Raw genomic sequence first — 18667 nt, 5'->3', positions numbered from 1 at the left:
AAAGGTATCTGAATTGAAAGAAAAAGAAGTTTCAACGTATAAATTTCTTTAATTATTGACCTAACTAGGTATATAGTATAAGGTATACTGCCTTCTAAATAAAAATGTTTATACTAAGGGAATGTCGACCAAAAAAGTATGAATGCCTACCTTTGTTGTTCACAGGACATTTCTCTAGAAAATTCTTCCATATTTTAGTCTAGATTACTTTCTCCCAAAATTCACTATTACTTTGAATGAATAATGTAGCAAAAACTTTCAAGATTTTTCCCAAATGGTAACATATAAATCAAATATTGTTGTAAAAGTAATACTTTGATACATGAATGTTATCTCATAATTCACGTAGGGAATTCATTCTTTCTTGGTTGATATATTTTGTCAACAATGGAATACTTACTATCTCAACTTCTGGGAATGAACTAGAGGCAAAATATTTATCAAATGTAACCGGTAGACAACAACCATAATATCAACCATTAACAACATTTTTAAAATAATATTCAGCTAGCTCTCTATAAATTGCACAAAAAAGTTCAGAATAGGATTTGAATTACAGTTAATTCAATACAAAGATCAACAATTATATCCGAGACCAAAAAAATGACCATTTCGATCTGGTTGGAAAAACTAAAACCCAAAACAAAATATCTCGTAGCAAATATGGTCTCAGAAAGAAAAAAAATAATGATTTTTCTGAATTTGCGCAACTTTCATAGCTATAACAACATCTCTATATAGGCAAATTTGTAAATAGAATAAAAATATAATTGACTATAAAAATATCCACAGAAAATGAATAGCGAACAGGATATTATATTGCCAACTAGTTGGTTTATGAGACAGCAACTGATGCTGTCTAAAGTGACAATACTTTAATATCCTCGTTTGTAAAAAAGACATTATTGGCATGGCCAACGATATCTCCCGATATGAACCCTATGGATTGTCAGGCACATCCAGATTATATTGACATACATTCATTTTTATACTGTAAACCAACTCATTGCCAATATCAGCATCTTGCATATGTTGAAAATAATGTAAGGAACATCATTATTATCAAAAGGAATACATTCACTGACAACAAATGTAACTAGCAAAGGACGCTTATCCACATATAATAAGACCAGACGTTTTTTGAATGAGCCATGACAATATTTGCGGAACATTCAGTTCTTTATTAGGTAGTATTTGGTTTTCCTACATAGGTAAGTACTGAAATAGAAAACACATTCACGATTAGAGAAAATTGGTAAAATAAATGGTGTTCTTTCCTGTGAAAGTGAAATATTCATCATAGTGTTACTATATTTTTTCATAAATTGTTTTCCTAATAGACGCAAAACTGCTTTAGAAGATGAAAAACAATATCATTCCCCAAAACAGGCATATTTCTTGGAAATGATTTCAAGATGAAATTTTTCCAGGACGATAATAGTGATACCAATCATGATGTATGTACAGTACAGTGTTGCCAACATAATGAACACGTTTTGTGCAAGATTGTTAATGAAAATGCGCAAAATCCCACCGAAAAGCGCGAAATATAAACTCATAGAAAAATGGACGCATCTTGAAGCATAACCTCAAAAGATCTTCCTGTATCAAAATATCTTCCTGTTTTATTCACGAGGTTGCAGCCAATCTCTGGCTGTTAAAAATAGAAACAGCCCTGTGATTGGCTGCAACCTCTCAAATAGAGCCGAATTATAATCATATATCTCTATAAAATCTTTCTTCTGTCTTCATCACTTTTCTATGAAGGCGTAGGATGAAAATAATGAAAGGTATATCTGGTTTTCAAAACATTCTTGAAAATGCTACAGTAATAATTCTCTCCTAAAACGAACGAGAACTTGCTATCAGGAATTCACTCTAATACTTGATTAATTTCAGTTATCATGTTAATGAACATGAAATCTCCTGCAGGAACTGAATTAATGGGTCTTCTAATTGGGATGATCATGTTTATATTCAGATTTTGGGGCACGTTCCTCTCAACAAGAATTTGGTTTTGTCAATAAACTTATATGAAATTACATTTTTTGTAATAATATGGATACTTGGATGTTGGCAACAATTTTATATGATTGTAATATCTTTGTTTCCTAATGGAATTTTACATTCATGAAATGAGTGGAAAGCTAAATGAACCAACTTTCGGTTGAGTTGTTCAAAAAACATAAGAGGCAAGACAAGAAAAAATAAGTGGTCGCGGTAATACATTAGGACATTCCTTTGATATTGTTAACTTCAATGAAGAGTTACTGGCAGTTTTGAGTATCTGAAAAGAACTAACTATAATAAGAATATTTTAAGTGTTTTGTAAATATGTTACGTAAATAAATTAATTTGGTAAAGCAAATCTCTTTGAGTTGATAAACTTCCTTGTGACCATTTTTTTTTCATTCTAAGGAAATATATACACGACGAAGCAGTCGAAATCAATCTTAGAGAATCTTGATTGACGAAACATTTTTGGTTTCATAAGATTTTTCCTGGTTTTGACTTGAGTAATGCTGGGTTGATTTTACCAATTTTCTTCACATATCCACTGAATTTACAAAAATATTTCATCAGATTAAAACAAAACTAGGTAGTGTTTGTTACTGATTTAAACTCCGTTCTGTCGGTTCTATAGGGCGGCCACTTTTTTAATGGGATTATTTTGCTGTTTCCCAAACTATAAGAGTTACAAGGCCGTTTTGTAAACAGTATCACATCAATAAGCATGAACTCATGACCGGATCGATTTGTTTTCATAGGTAGTACTCCTGAATCTGTAACTTTTACTCTACTTGATACATTTTGTAACTCCTTGAAAAGACAGCATCAAAAAATGGCCAGCTGTTATTTGTTCATCCTTTCATGAAATTCTAAATGTCTCTTTTTTCGTTGAAAATTCTTCAAAAATTCTATCGGGCCTTAACATGTAACCAACAACTGTCGCTACATATTCAGGCCCATCATTTTAAGTACCTAGCTAAATGACATAGAACTATCATAGAAATTAGTCAGATAATAGGACAATGTTCCAACATGGGCGTTTCGTTATGATTTCGTTGAAGATAGTTTCATCACAAGCAAGAAACAGTTATAAATTGTAACCAACTCGATTTTGACGGATTTATTTCGTTGATTGATGAGTTGCATTTGAGCCGCACTGTATGAAAGAATATTTGCATTTCATCAAATTCAAGATTTCAAACATGTGGTGAAGTCAGATCAATATTTATAAGTATTTTGTTTTCGGTACGACATATTTCAGAAGAATGCCGGAGGAAAACTGGAAACAGTAAGTAAAATTCAAAACGTAATTCTGTCGTTTGTTTGCAACTTCGACTGATTCTCTCACAGGGTTGTCACTTAATATTTTATTTTCGCACTGATATTTATATGATTTAGTAATACTTCAGCGTAACAACGCCGTGCTTCGGCGTAAGAACGCAATGAAAATATTCAATGATTATAGAGGTTTATTACGGAACTAATGGAAGTGGCAACCTTGATCTTTCATTTCCTCGAAACTATTTATTTTTTGATAGTTGGCTACTTTCAGGAAGGTCAATTCTTCTTCTTATTTTCAACGGGCTCGTTTTCTGCACCTTGAATCCAGTTACACTATTTATTATCATTGGACCTTGCTTGTAACAGAAAATTCCAACAAAAAACCCACATGTAATTAATTCTCGGTGTCACCATTTCAATACCAATATTTTAAAAATACTATTCTGGCTAAGCTTAAAACCCGTGAATAACGTCGTACACTTCCAAGGACGACATAACGAGGTACAGAATCCATAATAAGAAGAAAAGTGCCGATGTGGAGTACTTCATGCAAGTTGGACCGCCCAGTTCACCACCAATGTATTTCGACCTCCTCAGAAACAGGATTAATATGACTAGAACGGCTTCTGTGCAGAATATCGTCACAGAAAAGGCAAGACTGAAACAAAAATGTTTGTCGATTACATATAATAATATAAGAATCCTTAAAAGATACATGTTTCACAGTAGTTCACAGGTACTCTTGAACTCTTAACGTACATAAAAGATGAATATCTTGACAGAGTAAAATATCTTTCATCATTGAGTTTGAAAACATTGATAGGTAAATGAAGGAAATTAGTGAATCTCTAAATCGACTTCAGATTCAGATTCATGCTTCATAACAAAGACTATTTCAACCATACTTCAAAATAAAGGGTACTGTAAGATCTTATCACATTGAAAGTTATATCTATAGGATTTCTTATAAACTACGTATTATATGTTTTTGGGTAGCCGAGTCGATATTTGAACTGTTTTTCAACAAAACAAAATCGTAAGAGAGAAAAGATTGAAATATTTCTCAAAAGACATCACAAAAATTGTTTTGAGTTTATAGTAAAGCATTGAAATCACTATTTATTTTTCTATGAATGAAGTCTACATGAAACTAGTGACGGGCTAATTCGAATTAAAAATAATCGATAATTCGATTATCATAATAATTCGAGATATCGAATCGATTATCACAATGATTCGAAATAATTTTTATATTATTCGCAATCACAGATACACAGATCACAGGTTTGATACTATCGGCGGCTGACGTAAAAATGACAGTAATTTTAAAACGATTATGTTTGCAAGTACGAATTGCAAATGGTATTAGAACTGCAACTACTTTGGTTATTTGTCATATATATAAGTCAACCACTGATAGTTCCAGAGCCAATCGAGGATGAATAAAGAAATATGTGAATAATAATTAAGGAAGGATGAACAGGGTCGGCATTAAAATATTTTCAAAAATATTGAAATTGAACTTCAATAAAAAGTTCAAACACAAAACAAAAGAATCAACAATAGATTAACAAAATAAAACTTATCAAATTAAATAAATTCTCAATATAAAAATAAAATAAAACATTCTAAGGCAGTTGAAATCACATCAAAATCACAGTTCAATATAATAAGGTACAATATATATACTATTTAAAAAAATAATTTTATCAAGATGTTTGGGAGTTTTCTTTGGACCCGGTCTCATTTTTTGATCGACATAAATTAAACGAGTGTACGGCACGACTCGATACTTATTATATTACTCCTAACAGTGACCTTATCTATAAATGCGTAAATTAACAATGTCTATTGAGTGATTCTCCTGCGCATTGCGAGTGATTTATAATTCGAATGATAATTCGATTACTAATAATTCGATTACCAACATATTTCGATTATGCCCATCACTACATGAAACCCAAGGGCTGCGGAAGGAAAATATCCGGACTATTACCGTGATGGTGATTTGATAACACTTGATATCAGTCTCAGCGCGGTGTTTTTTGCGTTTGGTGAGTTAAAAAAAAGATACTCACTTGCCAGGATCGACGTGGAAGACTTGTCCCTTAAAGTAATGGTAGACAGCTGCTATCGACCACGCGACGCCTATGCCCAGGAACACATTAACGGCGTTGCTACCGGTAACGTTGCCGACGCTCGCATCAGCGTGCTTATCGTGGATTGCGGCGACTTTGCTGGCGAATGTATCTGGAACAAAACTCTGTTTTTTTGTTTTCGTGGAAACGAAAATAAGAGGATTCGCAAAAGGCTGTGTTTTGTAATGGATTTATACCGCTCGAGAATGGATAACAACTCGTGTGATACCGGTTCATCTGACTAGAAAAGAATCCGAATTATTAATAATAATAATAATAATAATAATAATAATAATATTTATTTTCCTTTTGACATCTGGAATTTATAGGAATAGTCATTAATAAAATACAATGAAATAAAGCGGTTACAAAACGAAACAAAATAACACAAAAACTGGGTGTCACAGTAAAAGTGCATGAAAATACATTAAACAAGCACAAGTTAATATTAAAAATTTTCTTTAAAATTCTCATCTGATGAGGAAAAACATTTCTCCAATAGGAAGTCATTTAAAGCTTTTTTGAATCAAAATAATGTCTTTGTTGCTTTTATAATTACAGGAAGATGGTTATACAGGGTGTAACTGAATAAGTGTAAAACATTTAGGGGGGCGATTTCTCATCGAAAAAAAGATAGGATCTTTCATATGAAGAAACTTCGTTGGAGCATCCCTTGTTAAGATACAGCCCCTTAAAGGGGGTACATAAAATTTGTACAACAAATTTTTTCACTAGCACTGAAAAAGTTACAATATTGAAATTAACCTGACGTTTTGTACTACCAAAAAGACACTTAGCCAGTAATTTATTGGGTTTACCAAATGGTTGTAAGGGGTGGAAAACGCAACCCCTAAAATTTATTTCCAATGTAACTTTTTGTCTTATTATTTGTTTACCATTTGAAAATTTAATTCCTATAGCCTGTTTCATTCTAAACAAAAAATGTTTCTTGGTTTTTTTTCCCAAAATACACCAGTTCGCAGCAAAAAATTATTTTACGAAGAACTACACAGATACATTGTCATAAATGCGAATTGGATTCATTGTTATTTTGTAGTTAGTACCTGCATTAAACTGCGAACTGGTTTATTTTGGGCAAAAAATCCTAGAGACATTTTTTGTTTAGAATGAGACAGGCTATCGGAAATAAAATTTTGAATGGTAAACAAATTATAAGACAAAAAGTTACATTGGAAATAAGTTTTAGGGGTTGCGTTTTCCACCCCTTACAACCATGGGGTAAACCAAATAAATTTCTGGCTAAGTGTCTTTTTGGTAGTACAAAACGTCAGGTTAATTTCAACTTTTTTAGTGCTTGTGAAAAAAATTGTTATAAAAATTTTATGTACCCCTTTAAAGGGGTGTACCTTAACAGGGAATGCTCCAATGAAATTTCTTTATATAGAAGATCCTATCTGTTTTTCGATGAGGAATCACCTTCTTAAATGTTCTAAACTTATTCAGTTACACCCTGTATATCCTAGGTCCAATAAAATTAGGGGAATTTGAAGTAATATTGAGTTTCGCATATGGAACGAGAATATAATTTTTTTGCCTTGTGCTCAATGTTTGAATGTTGGAATTTTTATAAAATTTGTCAATATTCATGAATATATAGACGCATACTTCAAGAATATATAAGCTTGCTGGAGGTAAAATTTTATAAGAATGGAAAATATTTCTACATGAATGATCATATGAAACTCCTGTCATTAGTCTCAAAATTTTCTTTTGGCTAATGAAAACATCCCGTGCATGGATAGTATTACCCCACAGACACAACCCATACCTCAGTAGTGAATTTACTCGAGCGTGATAGAAAGTTATCAACTGATTTTGTTCCAGTACCTCTTTCAAATTCCTAAAACGAAATGACACTAACTGTTTACAATGAGATTTCTAGCTAAGAAATTCATCAACATATACACCTAAAAATTTCACGGTTTCTGCAGTACTGCCCTTCGGTTCATTATCAGATGTACCATTGAGACCCAGTTCTATTCAATTATAAAAATTCTTAGTTTCTCAATATGAAATGCTCCATAATTTTGGAACTAACCATTAAATCGACCAACTCAAAAACAAGTTGCCAATGGCGCAATGTAATGGCAGAACAACAAGAATACTGGAAGAAGAAGAAAATTGAATTATGCAATATGAATGTTTTACGCTGTTGCCAAGTTCATATCAAATTAGTGTCAGAAAATTGTAAGCACTGTGAAACGTTGTAATATTATATATGTAGTAATGTAGTTTTCACCTGTGTGGTAATTTCAATATCGGTGTAAATGTTCTGACAAATTTCATGGAAACTTATGATAAGATTCATTTTTATTTCCACTATTCCATTAAATATGCATAATTTGATGGCGCACGTATATTTTTTGTAGTCTCAACTGTATTAGTGTTTTGTAGACTTTCTCAAGGTATTCTGCTACAGCTGGCAAACACTTTGATTAAAAAATCCCGACAATTTGCTATATGTCGATGTAGTACATAACACCAGAGAATGTAAATAATATATATTCCGAAACAGAGGTTTTGATTTTTTTATCTAGAAATTACTTTTCATCGGTAACCTTGAAATGCTTCTTCGAGGATTCCATCTGCAATACAAAGAGAAACGACATGCTAAAACGGAAGGGTGAAAATAATTTCCAATCGGAATGTTAGACGTCACCTGGGATTTAACTGGAGTTGGGGTGAATTTTGGATGCGTAAATTGGACGAGGGAATTCAAGTGACAAGTAGGAAGACATAGCTACAGAGTGACACTTTTGTTTTGACGAATTCAATTGATTGTTGACAAGCTTTCAAGAAAATATTTCAATGAACAGATGTTTTAATGAATTCAATTGATGGATGATATGCTTTCAAGAAATAATTTAAATTGACAGGTGATATTTGAGGCTCATCAGAAAACAGACTGTCAAACCACAAGAAGAAGATTAAATCACCTCATGAGCGAGAAGATACAGTTCATTATCACAAATGCAAAAGACTGCTGAAAGGTTTAAAGTTTCTGAAAGAAAAATGGAAAAGTCATAATCACAAGTAAAAATTGAGTCATTAAAATTTTGTTATGCATATAGAAAGTATCACCGATTGTTAAAGTCAAATAGCGGCTTTACCAAAAGAATAAACAACTGAGAAAAGAGCACAAAAAATGTACTGGATCAATTATTAACTGACAGTATTCCTATGATATGAACATTAGCTTTGTTATTCGTTATTTTCAGGATTTATAACCTTCCACCATCTGGATATTATCAATTGGGCGAGAGGTTGAAGACGGCAATGAGAACCGGAGCTGGAAAACATCCTGTATGTGTAATCTTTTAGACTATCGCATATAATACATCGATATTTCATCATTTAGATGCCCGTCAAAAGAAATATACATACATATTTACAATTGGGGCGTTTTTCACTAATGATTATGTAGGTTTTGAGAACGGAAAAGAGCTATTTTCTGGAAGGTTAGCTACTTTATGCACACATATTGAATGCTTTACTTAATTTACGTCGTTTTATAGGCACAATTAATAAATATATGTCACTGATTGATCATAATCTTCACAGATTCATATTAGGTGTACAATAACTTTCTAGGGTAAACTTTTCAGTTTGAGCTGTTGTAAATTCATTTTTCAACTTGTGAAATGTTGAAAACACAGGAAATATTGGACACAATTTATATTTCATAAAGGTCTGATGCTGATGAGAAAATTTAATGACTGAGCAACAGTGAAATCGATGCGTGGAAATTACAATAAACTAGCTTCTATCAGAAGAAGACAAATGGAAAAATTCCCACCTACCATGTTCGTCACATTAACTTATAAAAACGAATCTGGTTTTTAAATTATCATCAATCTAAAAAGCGCAAAACAGAAACCGATATATCATTTGCCGTGAAAAATGGTTATCAATAATCAACGAGTTTCTGAATATATTATATTATATATATTATATTATACCGAGAAACTACAAAAGTGACTATAAATGTAGTTGAAAACAGTATTCAACAATATATATCCAACGACTAGATCAACTTACTTCATGATAGGGGGAGCTGGTATATGTCATCGACTTTAGGGACACACACCACGAAACGAATAGAAGAAGAAGAAAAAGAACTCACCTACTTATGAAATCAGAGATCATGATCACTTTTTATTTAGTTGTGGGAATCATAACAGGGAATGTGTAATATCAATTATCTCCTGATATTTCGCTTTAACGAAAGTGTAATACATGGAATCTTAATTTATTTTTTGTGATGATTATATAAATAATAAAAGGAGAAACAAACGAAATATATGATAGGAAAAATGAGTGGAATAAATATAAATCTTCTTCAAGATTAAATGTGGGCTGAATAGACAATATATATTAAGAAATCGACCGTTAAAATATTTTCATATAAGTAGCTTCATATCTAAGGATGTAGACGATAGACTCGCGATTGAGAAAAACAGAAGTAGACTCATTACAGAACCACCTAAATCAATAAAAACATCAAGAAAAAGTCATTCAGCTGAATGCTTCAGAATGAGTGTAACAATCTGTTCCCATTTTATCCCGACATCAAATCCAAACGTCACTGTGAATTTAAAAATATGCTATATTGCAAACATGACCTTCCTTTCCGCCAGTCTGACGAATCGCATAAAAGTCAATAAAGGCAACATCAATCAACTGAAACTAGAAGCCATTAAGTTATAGTCTGGAGTTTTCTGACATACAATGAATACTCTATAAACCAATTCACTCCGAGTCAGGCGTAGTACAGATAAATTCGACAGAAAATAGATATTTTATATTTTGCAACTCACATAACCTCAATCATGGCGAGGTTTCTTTGGTAAATTCTATGGGTCGACAAATACGAAAATATGAGAACATTAAAATTAGAGTGCATTTTATAACATGCTGAAAGGTTACCATACTATTGCCATTTTATCGTGTTTGTTATTAAAATATTTTCTATTTCCTGAATTTAAAAACATTTCCTTAAAAAACTATAACCAACTTTTTAAAATTCATTTACTTGCAAGAAAAATGCGCTTGAAATATAATTTGTTTTGCCCCTAATACATACCTTCTTTTATAATCAAATTTCTCAAAATGTGTTCATTTAAAATAATAATTTGAATGAAGAATCCTTATACATCATTTAAAAAAATGATGAGCTTGGTGGACATTAACTACTCAATATGTCTGTTGAAAAAATATGTTGAACCAGCTGTCATCCCCACGAACGACAACTGTCAAAAGTAGAAAATTGTGCGAGCTAAGGACTAACGAGGTCTCACCTTTTAACGTATGATTTCTAAGACGGTTTGTTTGGAGTTGGTTGACAATGTTCCGTGGTGCATTTTATCAGATCGGACTTCCATTGTCTAATATGATATAAATTGATTTGAAGTCCCTGAAAGAATGGGTAAAAAATTAAAAAAAATTGCTGTCACTTTCACCGGTTATAGCCAATATTTATATATGGAGTGGTTTGAAACTCTAATCATTGAACAAGCCCACAAGAAGCCTCGAGTCTGGTTGAGATACGTGGACGACACCTTCATAATATGGAACCATGGAAATGGTTTCCTGAACCATATCAACAACGTATGTCCTTTCATCACTTTTACAATGGAGAAGGAAGTCCACAACGAATTGCCATTCTTAGACGTATTGGTGAAGAGGACCGACACTAAAAGGGAAACATCTGTATACCGAAAACCCACTCACACGGGACAGTATCTGAACCAGGAATCCAACCACCATCAATCAACTAAGAGAGGAATCATCAAGACTCTACTAGACCGTGCTTTCGGGCTCTGTAATACAAAGGAAGTTCTCGAAAAGGAACTAGGCATCGTCAAAAATGACCTTCAACGTAATAGTTACTCCAAAGTGATGGTGGAACAGGCTTTAGCTAGAAGACAGCAAGAGTATCTACAAGAAAGAGAAGCCGCCACAATCAGTACTTGTACTGATCAGAGGATCAGTACATCAGAGGATTGTCGGAAAGGTTAAGAAGGATTGGGTCCAAATATAGCATCAGAACCTGCTTCAGATCTGGGAACACTTTCCGTCTCACAAAAACCAGGTCACCAAACTCGGGGTGCGATTCCAAGAATTGTATTTACCGGATAACCTGCGAGTGCGGAAAATCATACATCGGTGAAACTAAGAGTCCATTGAGAGTTCGCATTGCCGAGCACAAAAAACACACAGTGAGGAGAAACCAGCAAATCCGGAGTAGCAGAGCATTTTTGGACTCATCAACATAACATCAAGTGGGCTCAAGCTGAAATCATCCACAAGGGGGAACACTGGTTTGGGAGAAAATTCAAAGAAGCCGCATATGTTGTCCAACAAAGCATTTAGCCAAGCTAGCGTAGAGATACGTGACATATGGAAACCTCTGATCAAGCGGAACAGAACTAACTCCCGCCAAACGGTCAGCTCCTGCTAAAAACCAATAAAGCGAAGTGAGGGAAGAGGGGATAGGTGAAAGCAGTCGAATGACCTATTAATAGTCAGATTTCGAAGTCCAGTTATCACCCGAAGACGATTGTGGATACAAACAATCGAAACGTCGTGAAGTAACTTGGTTTGGAATCTTTTAATTTTATATTTTCAATTTTCATTTCCTGTTCATAATTTTTCAATATTTCAGGTCGTGTTAATATTTCATTTTTTTTGTTTGTTTGGTTGTTGCTAGTATGTTATTTCATTGTAATTTCAGTTTTTTGCCTAATAAAATTGTTTTTTCAGGTCATCTTTTTATTTTTTTTACAGATTCTTTCAGGGATTTCATAATTCATAATGATATCTGTACTTTGACCGGAAAATACAATTTTTCGATTTTCACCAAATATATCGAGTTTTCTTGGACTAATGAACGATACCAAAGTTCGGTTGTGAAGCTTTGTAGAAATGCAATTTGTATAGAAATTCAGCAGTTTTCGAACGCTATTGAAACAGTTAAGGTTATCGAAATGATTCGGTCACAGCTGAATTCCAGCAGTTATTGCTTTTTGATTGTGGTTTGAATTCCGAAAGCGGCATTACGGTGAAACTTATGTGAGATACAAATCGATGATTGACTTTTCCATATAGAGTGAGTGTTGTAATAGATTATACTGAGTGAGAAATAAAACCAGAAACTGAAAGTAAATCAGTGGTTCTAGCTACTGCCACTATGAAGTACAAGAACAAGACATACATATTAAAATGGAAATTTACAAAGCAGTTCTGTAAATTTCCATTTTAATATGTATGTCTTGTTCTTATACTTCAGAGCCCTGAAGATGAAACAAAAATAAAGAAATTGGTTTTCTTCAACATTTTGACCGAATTCCCGCCAACTTGACAATCAAAATCATATTCAACGGTCGCCATCATATTCAAATACTTAGATGAAATGTTTTTGGGTGCGTATATGCCTGTTTGCAGAGAAACACAGAAGGCGAATTTATGTTTGACGGTTAATGAAGTAGCTTGACTTCGCAATGGCTGCCTTTGAGATCCTTGTTTATTATGGTTTGAGTTTTCGGTCGATCCCATAGATGGCGATCCCAAAGATAAGGGGGATTAGTTATGGCCACCATATATACGAGTATTGGTTGAGTCTATGGGGTGCTTGCTTTCGTTCGATATTCACTTCGAAATGAAGAAATTTGGAAGTAGTAGGAAGACAGGCCATCCCGTCCTCCTGGATATTTCAAAATCCTTCGACCAAGTCTGGTACGAAGGCCTACTACACAAAATGCTCGATTTCGATCTGCTTCGGGATCTGGTCCAGTGGATTAGGTCCTTTCTGATAGGTAGAACATTTCAGGTTCGAGTTGAAGGGTTGAAAAAACCTTGTCTTCTGTCAGGGAAATCCAAGCTGGAGTGCCCTAGGGATCTGTGCTGTCTCCAGTACTGTATGTGAACGACCTTTCATGATTTTATCACGTGAAGGTTTCCCTTTACGCCGATGATACGGCTCTTCTCGCTTCTTCCATGGGTCGGGCGTTAGCGGTCGTCTACATGCAACGTGCACTGGACGACCTCGAACGCTGGTACCTCGACTGGAAGATTCGGATGAACCCAGAAAAAACTCGGTCGTAATATCCAGTCATGGGAGATATTAACTCAGGATGTATGAACCTTTGAGGAAGCTAGCCACTCGTGAAATGTTAGGAAAAAATTTCAAACATCCACGGCCTTAAAACCTGTCAGCTAATTGCTGTTTCAATGTGCTGTTAGCTGTAATGTAATGTTAGATTTTCAGCCAACATTAGGAGTTTGTCATCACTCAACGATGAAAAAGAAAGAAAGGCGTGTAATATGAAGATATAGACCTCTCTACAATTTCAAAAGTCAGTGGCATGTCGATTTATTCCATTGCCAACTATTTCTAAATGAGAAACATGGTAATTTGCCATTTGCATGTCAAATAGTCACGAAATCAGTTCACTGCCTCTCTCCTCTACAACTCACCCTGTAAAAATAATATCATTCCGAAGTATAATCTATTCGAGTTTTTCGAATGTGAGGTAACGATCGCGGATGTTCCGGCATTAAACCACCCCAACCCTCTAGAATCTTTTCAATTTCACATCGTAAACATTTCATGTTGTTCGCATTATTCGTTTTTGGGAACTTCCTGACATGGACATCTTCCAAGAATTGATAAAACTTCACGAACTTTGTGGATCGTGCTCTGCAGGATTAACATTTTGGAGCTCTTATCATCCTTGGGTGAAATGAAGTGGATGGTATTTTTATATCAGGGGGACGTCAGCAGAGAATATGGATCATTGTGAAAAAGTAACTCCTTGACAAATACGTTTTTGGTGGTCTGTTCAAAAATAAGGTAAATGTTCAAATTTCGCGGTCTACGCGGGCTGCAACAGGCTGTTGTTTGACAGTGGAAGTCACAACATTCTGGAAATGACCTCTGACTTTATACCTTCAACAGTCAACTATGAACTGTCTTATAAAGAACTGTTCCCGGATCCTCCGGGAGGAGGAAATATCAAGAGCAGATAGTTGTTGGTTTACAGACGGATCAAAAACACCTTTAGGTTCTGGTGCAGGTGTTTTCAGTCGCAGACCCATGACAGAGATCTCCACCTGCCTAGGAACCTATGCGACTGTATTTCGAGCAGACATTTTCGCTATTGAATTGTGTGTGGAGAGATTGGAAGAATCCAACTTCATACACAAGACAATAAAATATTCTCGGATAATCAAGCGGCGTTGAAAGCTCTTGGCTTCTACTGAGCAACATCTAAATTGGTAGCAAATTTCCAAAATAGAATCTCCTCTATAGGAAGACAGATTCTCTGGTCTGGATTCCTGGCCATACTGGCCTGGAATCCTGACCATACTGGCCTGGAAGGCAATGAAGCTGCTGACTCCCTTGCAAAGAGGGCTGCTGTAAGCAGCTTCATCAGACCACAACCTGTCATTGGCATTGCTTTACTTTGCCAAACTAACACTGAACATCTGGATGGCAAAAAGATTATGGACTTCTGGCAGAATCTTCCAGGATCGGCTCACTCCAAGGCGTTTATTCCCCCTTCGAGGCTTGATATCAAACAGTTGTTGGACTACAGTGGGTATGAACAACGATGTCTAATAGGCCATCTCACAGGTCAATCTCATTTGAATTATCATATGCAGAGACTCGGAAGACAATGCATATCACCTCTGTTTGGAAAATGATGACTCAGCAGAGTTCTTACTCTGTGCCTGCCCCGCTGGCGACTGAATCAGATTGTTAGAGTACGGCAGAGTCGTACTTTTACCATATAACCTGAAAGACCACTCAGCATACAGACTAATCGGCTTTGTTAAGAAGCTGGGTTTATTTGGCCGAATGTGAATAGGTGTGAGCCACAGTAAACCCTTGCGAGTTGCGGTGGAGGGTCGAATAGACCCACTCACTTTTGACCCAACCTAACCTTACATTCAATTAGCAATTGTTTAATTGTTTTATGTTGGAGTTATCAGGAGTTATTGTAACATAGTCGTACGGTCAATAGGGAGTATCATCTTGAAAGTATGCGCTGCTTGCAAGAAGCTTGTTCGTGATTTATGGACCGAAAACAACACCGTATCAATGCCTTAGCCACCGCGTTTACCAGATTTGGCTCTCTGCAACTTTTTCTTGTTCCCAAGATCGAAGAGACCAATGAAAGGGAGACGTTTTGCGGCGATTGAGGAGATAAAAACCAAATCGTTGGGAGAGCTTAAGGACATATAAAAAAATGCATATCAGATTTTTCGAACAGTAGTATATTTGAATGAAATTTGATATTCATCCAATCTATAACTTGTGAAATTGTAGAAAATCTGAAAGCCGCACTCAACAATCCTTCAACCGGAATGATAATAATCCCTACATATTAGTCATTTTTCCGTACGTTTCATCATATTTCCCGACTCATATCAAGTTTGCCGTGGGGAAAGAGTAAACTTCACTTGAGAAGGATTTCCTCTCTGAAACATTCCATCCGCTCCATATGGAACTACTCCATAACTAAAGACAATGCGACTTATACCTAAACTCCGATTCACTTCCTACTTCCTCTGTGTTTCCGAACAAATTCCATATTGAGGGGTGAATTTGCCGCAAGGGCGTAGAGACGAACAAAGGGTGTTTGTCGAGTCTTCTAATAGCACGTATTACCTTAAGGAGGTTAAACAGACCTCCGCAGCGAGGTATGAAACTTTTGCTTTTGTCTCGGATATTGGAATTGAAGGAAAGCGAATTATACTGACAGGAAGTAAGAACAGGATTTTCGAGGGATGCGGCAATACGGAAAATTGTATTTTCCGTGATGATATGAACGGAAGATTCATAAAATGCAATTTCAGTTTCGTAACCATGTTGTTTGCGCTCAATATGGTTCATTGTCGAGAAATTGGATATTTCGATTCTGCTAGGTGAAAATGGTTGTTATGGAAAATCAAAAATAGTGCGAAAACAGTTTTTGGCTTCCCACTCCTCCAATAAAAAGTGGGTGATTTTTTTAAATTGTTTGTTTACTTTTTTCTTTGAAAAATTTCCACATTTTTTTTTGGATGAAGATAAAGAAGTAGAAAGCTAATACCTTTCTTTCCAAAATTACTCCCTCCTGAAAATATACCCCTTTCAATTTAAACAAGATTCCTATGGCTGGGATTTAATCAAATAAACGATTGTACTGTGATCTATGACATGAGTAGTTTTAACGCATTCGTGATATAAAGTCGTCATTTGATGAATGAATTTAGTACTTCATTTCATAATTTTAGATTTGTGCTGAAGAAGCAATAAGGCTAGTGTCTTATTCCGAAACATCCGACATCCACCATTGTGGATGACAGTGTTCCATGTGAATGAAATTTTATCTCTTTAATTTACTATATTGTGTAGCAATCCTGTAAATGATGTCTGATTCATTTCCATAAAGAGTGTTTGGAGTACAAACTGAATGGAAAAAAGTGTTTTTTGAATAATTCACTTTTCATATCTGTCTGTTTTTCTGTTAACTAGCTGTCGCACCCCTACGAACGACAACCCTCAGAAGTCGAAACTTGTGCGAGGTAAGGATTAACGAGGTCTTACCTTTTGACATGTGGTTCCTAACACGATAGTTGTTTCAAAAGTATCTTTTCATTCACGTAATACAATGTTTATATGAGAGTGATGGTTTCGAGAGGGCTCTTTTTCCAGTTTGTGTTTGAAAGCGAATTTGCGAAATATTCCAATGAGTCGCCGAACAGCCAAGAATATGGACTTTATATGTAGTCTGACAGGATGAAGATGACAAAAGAAAATGGCAAATCAACTCCTCGAATGGAAAATCATTCTCATGCTACGGAAAAATTTTCACGTTTGGGAATACATTCAGCACTTTAGTTTTTGATATACAGTGTGTCCGCAAAGTATGGAATAAATTCGATATTTCCTGAAACACGTCGATTTTTAATTTTAATATTCTATATTTCACAACAAAATTTCATTATACAGGGTGATCCATATTAATGTGATGACGTCATCGGCATTTTTTTAACGCAACACCCTGTATTTGGTGTCAGTTTCAGATAATACGTAACGAGCTGATTCCGAAAAGGTATGATACTTGGAGTCTAACGGACATAATTTGAAAGATATGCGCTTAGAAAATAAATTTTATTGATATCTAATAAAAGTATAAATTAATTAATTATTTTATATTTTTTTCTAATGATTAATTTAACAATGGGACAGTAATCCAGTAATAAATACATGACTTTATTTCAAATGTTCGAACTGTAGTCCTGGCTGTAGTTGATAGTAATCATGCTAATAAGTATTTCTTATTAATTTCAAAAAACTAGGCGGCTAGTTTTTTTTGTTATTGTAAAATTTCATTATTTCGACTGACGTTCAGTAACTGTTGAATAGTAGTTGTTATATTATTTCGTGAATTTTCTGTAGTATTGCTTTGAATTAATTTGAAGTAGTAATGAATTTAAATGTAAAGCAAAGAATTGAAATACTTATAATGATTGGATATGGAGACAGATCGCGAACTCAGATGGAAGTGTGTATTTTATTTGATGAAAAATATTCAGAAAGACGCATAACGCAGTCAGCAGTAAGTAAGATTGAAAAGAAATTTCGAGAAACTGGTACAGTTGAAAATGCACACAAATCAGGTCGTCCCTCTGTAAATGATGATTTGTTTAAAATCTGTTTTTCCGTTAATCAGCTGTTGCCTCCATACAAACGACAACTCTCTGAAGTTGAGAAAATTGTGCGAGCTAAGGACTAACGAGATCTTACCTTTTAACGTGTGATTCCTAACACGGTTGCAGAATCATCCCAGCTTCAACCAGATAAATTCTCTCGAGAAAAATATCTGATCGAGGCAGGAATCGAACCCACGGTCTTCCGATCGTGAGTCGGGCGCACTACCACCGCGGCCAATTCCACAACATGATACAAAAGTAGATGTTCTACTTGTTTTTGAAGAAGATGTGCACACTTCTGTTCGTAAGGTTAGTCGTGATTTTGATATCAGTAAAACAACTGTACACAAAGTATTAACATTGGAAAAATGGCATCCCTTTGAAATCGAACTTCTACAGGAATTAAACGAGGATGAAGCCATGATGGACAACTGCCACCGAGACCGTCCGTCTCCTCGTAAAAAATATAATTTTTTCTGATGAAGCCATTTTTACATTAAATGGTGGGGTCAACC

General features: G+C 34.8%; 1 protein-coding gene across 2 annotated transcripts in view; it reads right to left on the bottom strand.

Moving 5' to 3' along the window:
• Nucleotides 1-36: 36 nt before the first annotated feature.
• Calx (sodium/calcium exchanger 3) overlaps nucleotides 37-18667 on the bottom strand; it is a 176433-nt gene continuing 157802 nt past the window's right edge. For both annotated transcript variants that reach the window (XM_074181383.1, XM_074181382.1), the window contains exons 7-8: nucleotides 5370-5541; nucleotides 37-3949 (exon numbers count right to left, since the gene is read on the bottom strand). In XM_074181383.1, the coding sequence (XP_074037484.1) occupies nucleotides 3745-3949; nucleotides 5370-5541 (377 nt within the window). In that variant the 3' untranslated portion in view covers nucleotides 37-3744. The remainder of the gene's footprint in view (nucleotides 3950-5369; nucleotides 5542-18667) is intronic.

Source organism: Leptinotarsa decemlineata, unplaced genomic scaffold, assembly GCF_025532065.1.
Source record: "Leptinotarsa decemlineata unplaced genomic scaffold, Ldec_3_MD MMD2_tig00026307_RagTag_RagTag, whole genome shotgun sequence".
NCBI classification, from domain to species: Eukaryota; Metazoa; Arthropoda; class Insecta; order Coleoptera; family Chrysomelidae; genus Leptinotarsa; species Leptinotarsa decemlineata.
The sequence above is the reverse complement of the archived record's forward strand: the minus strand, read 5'-3'. Positions and strand labels throughout refer to the sequence as shown.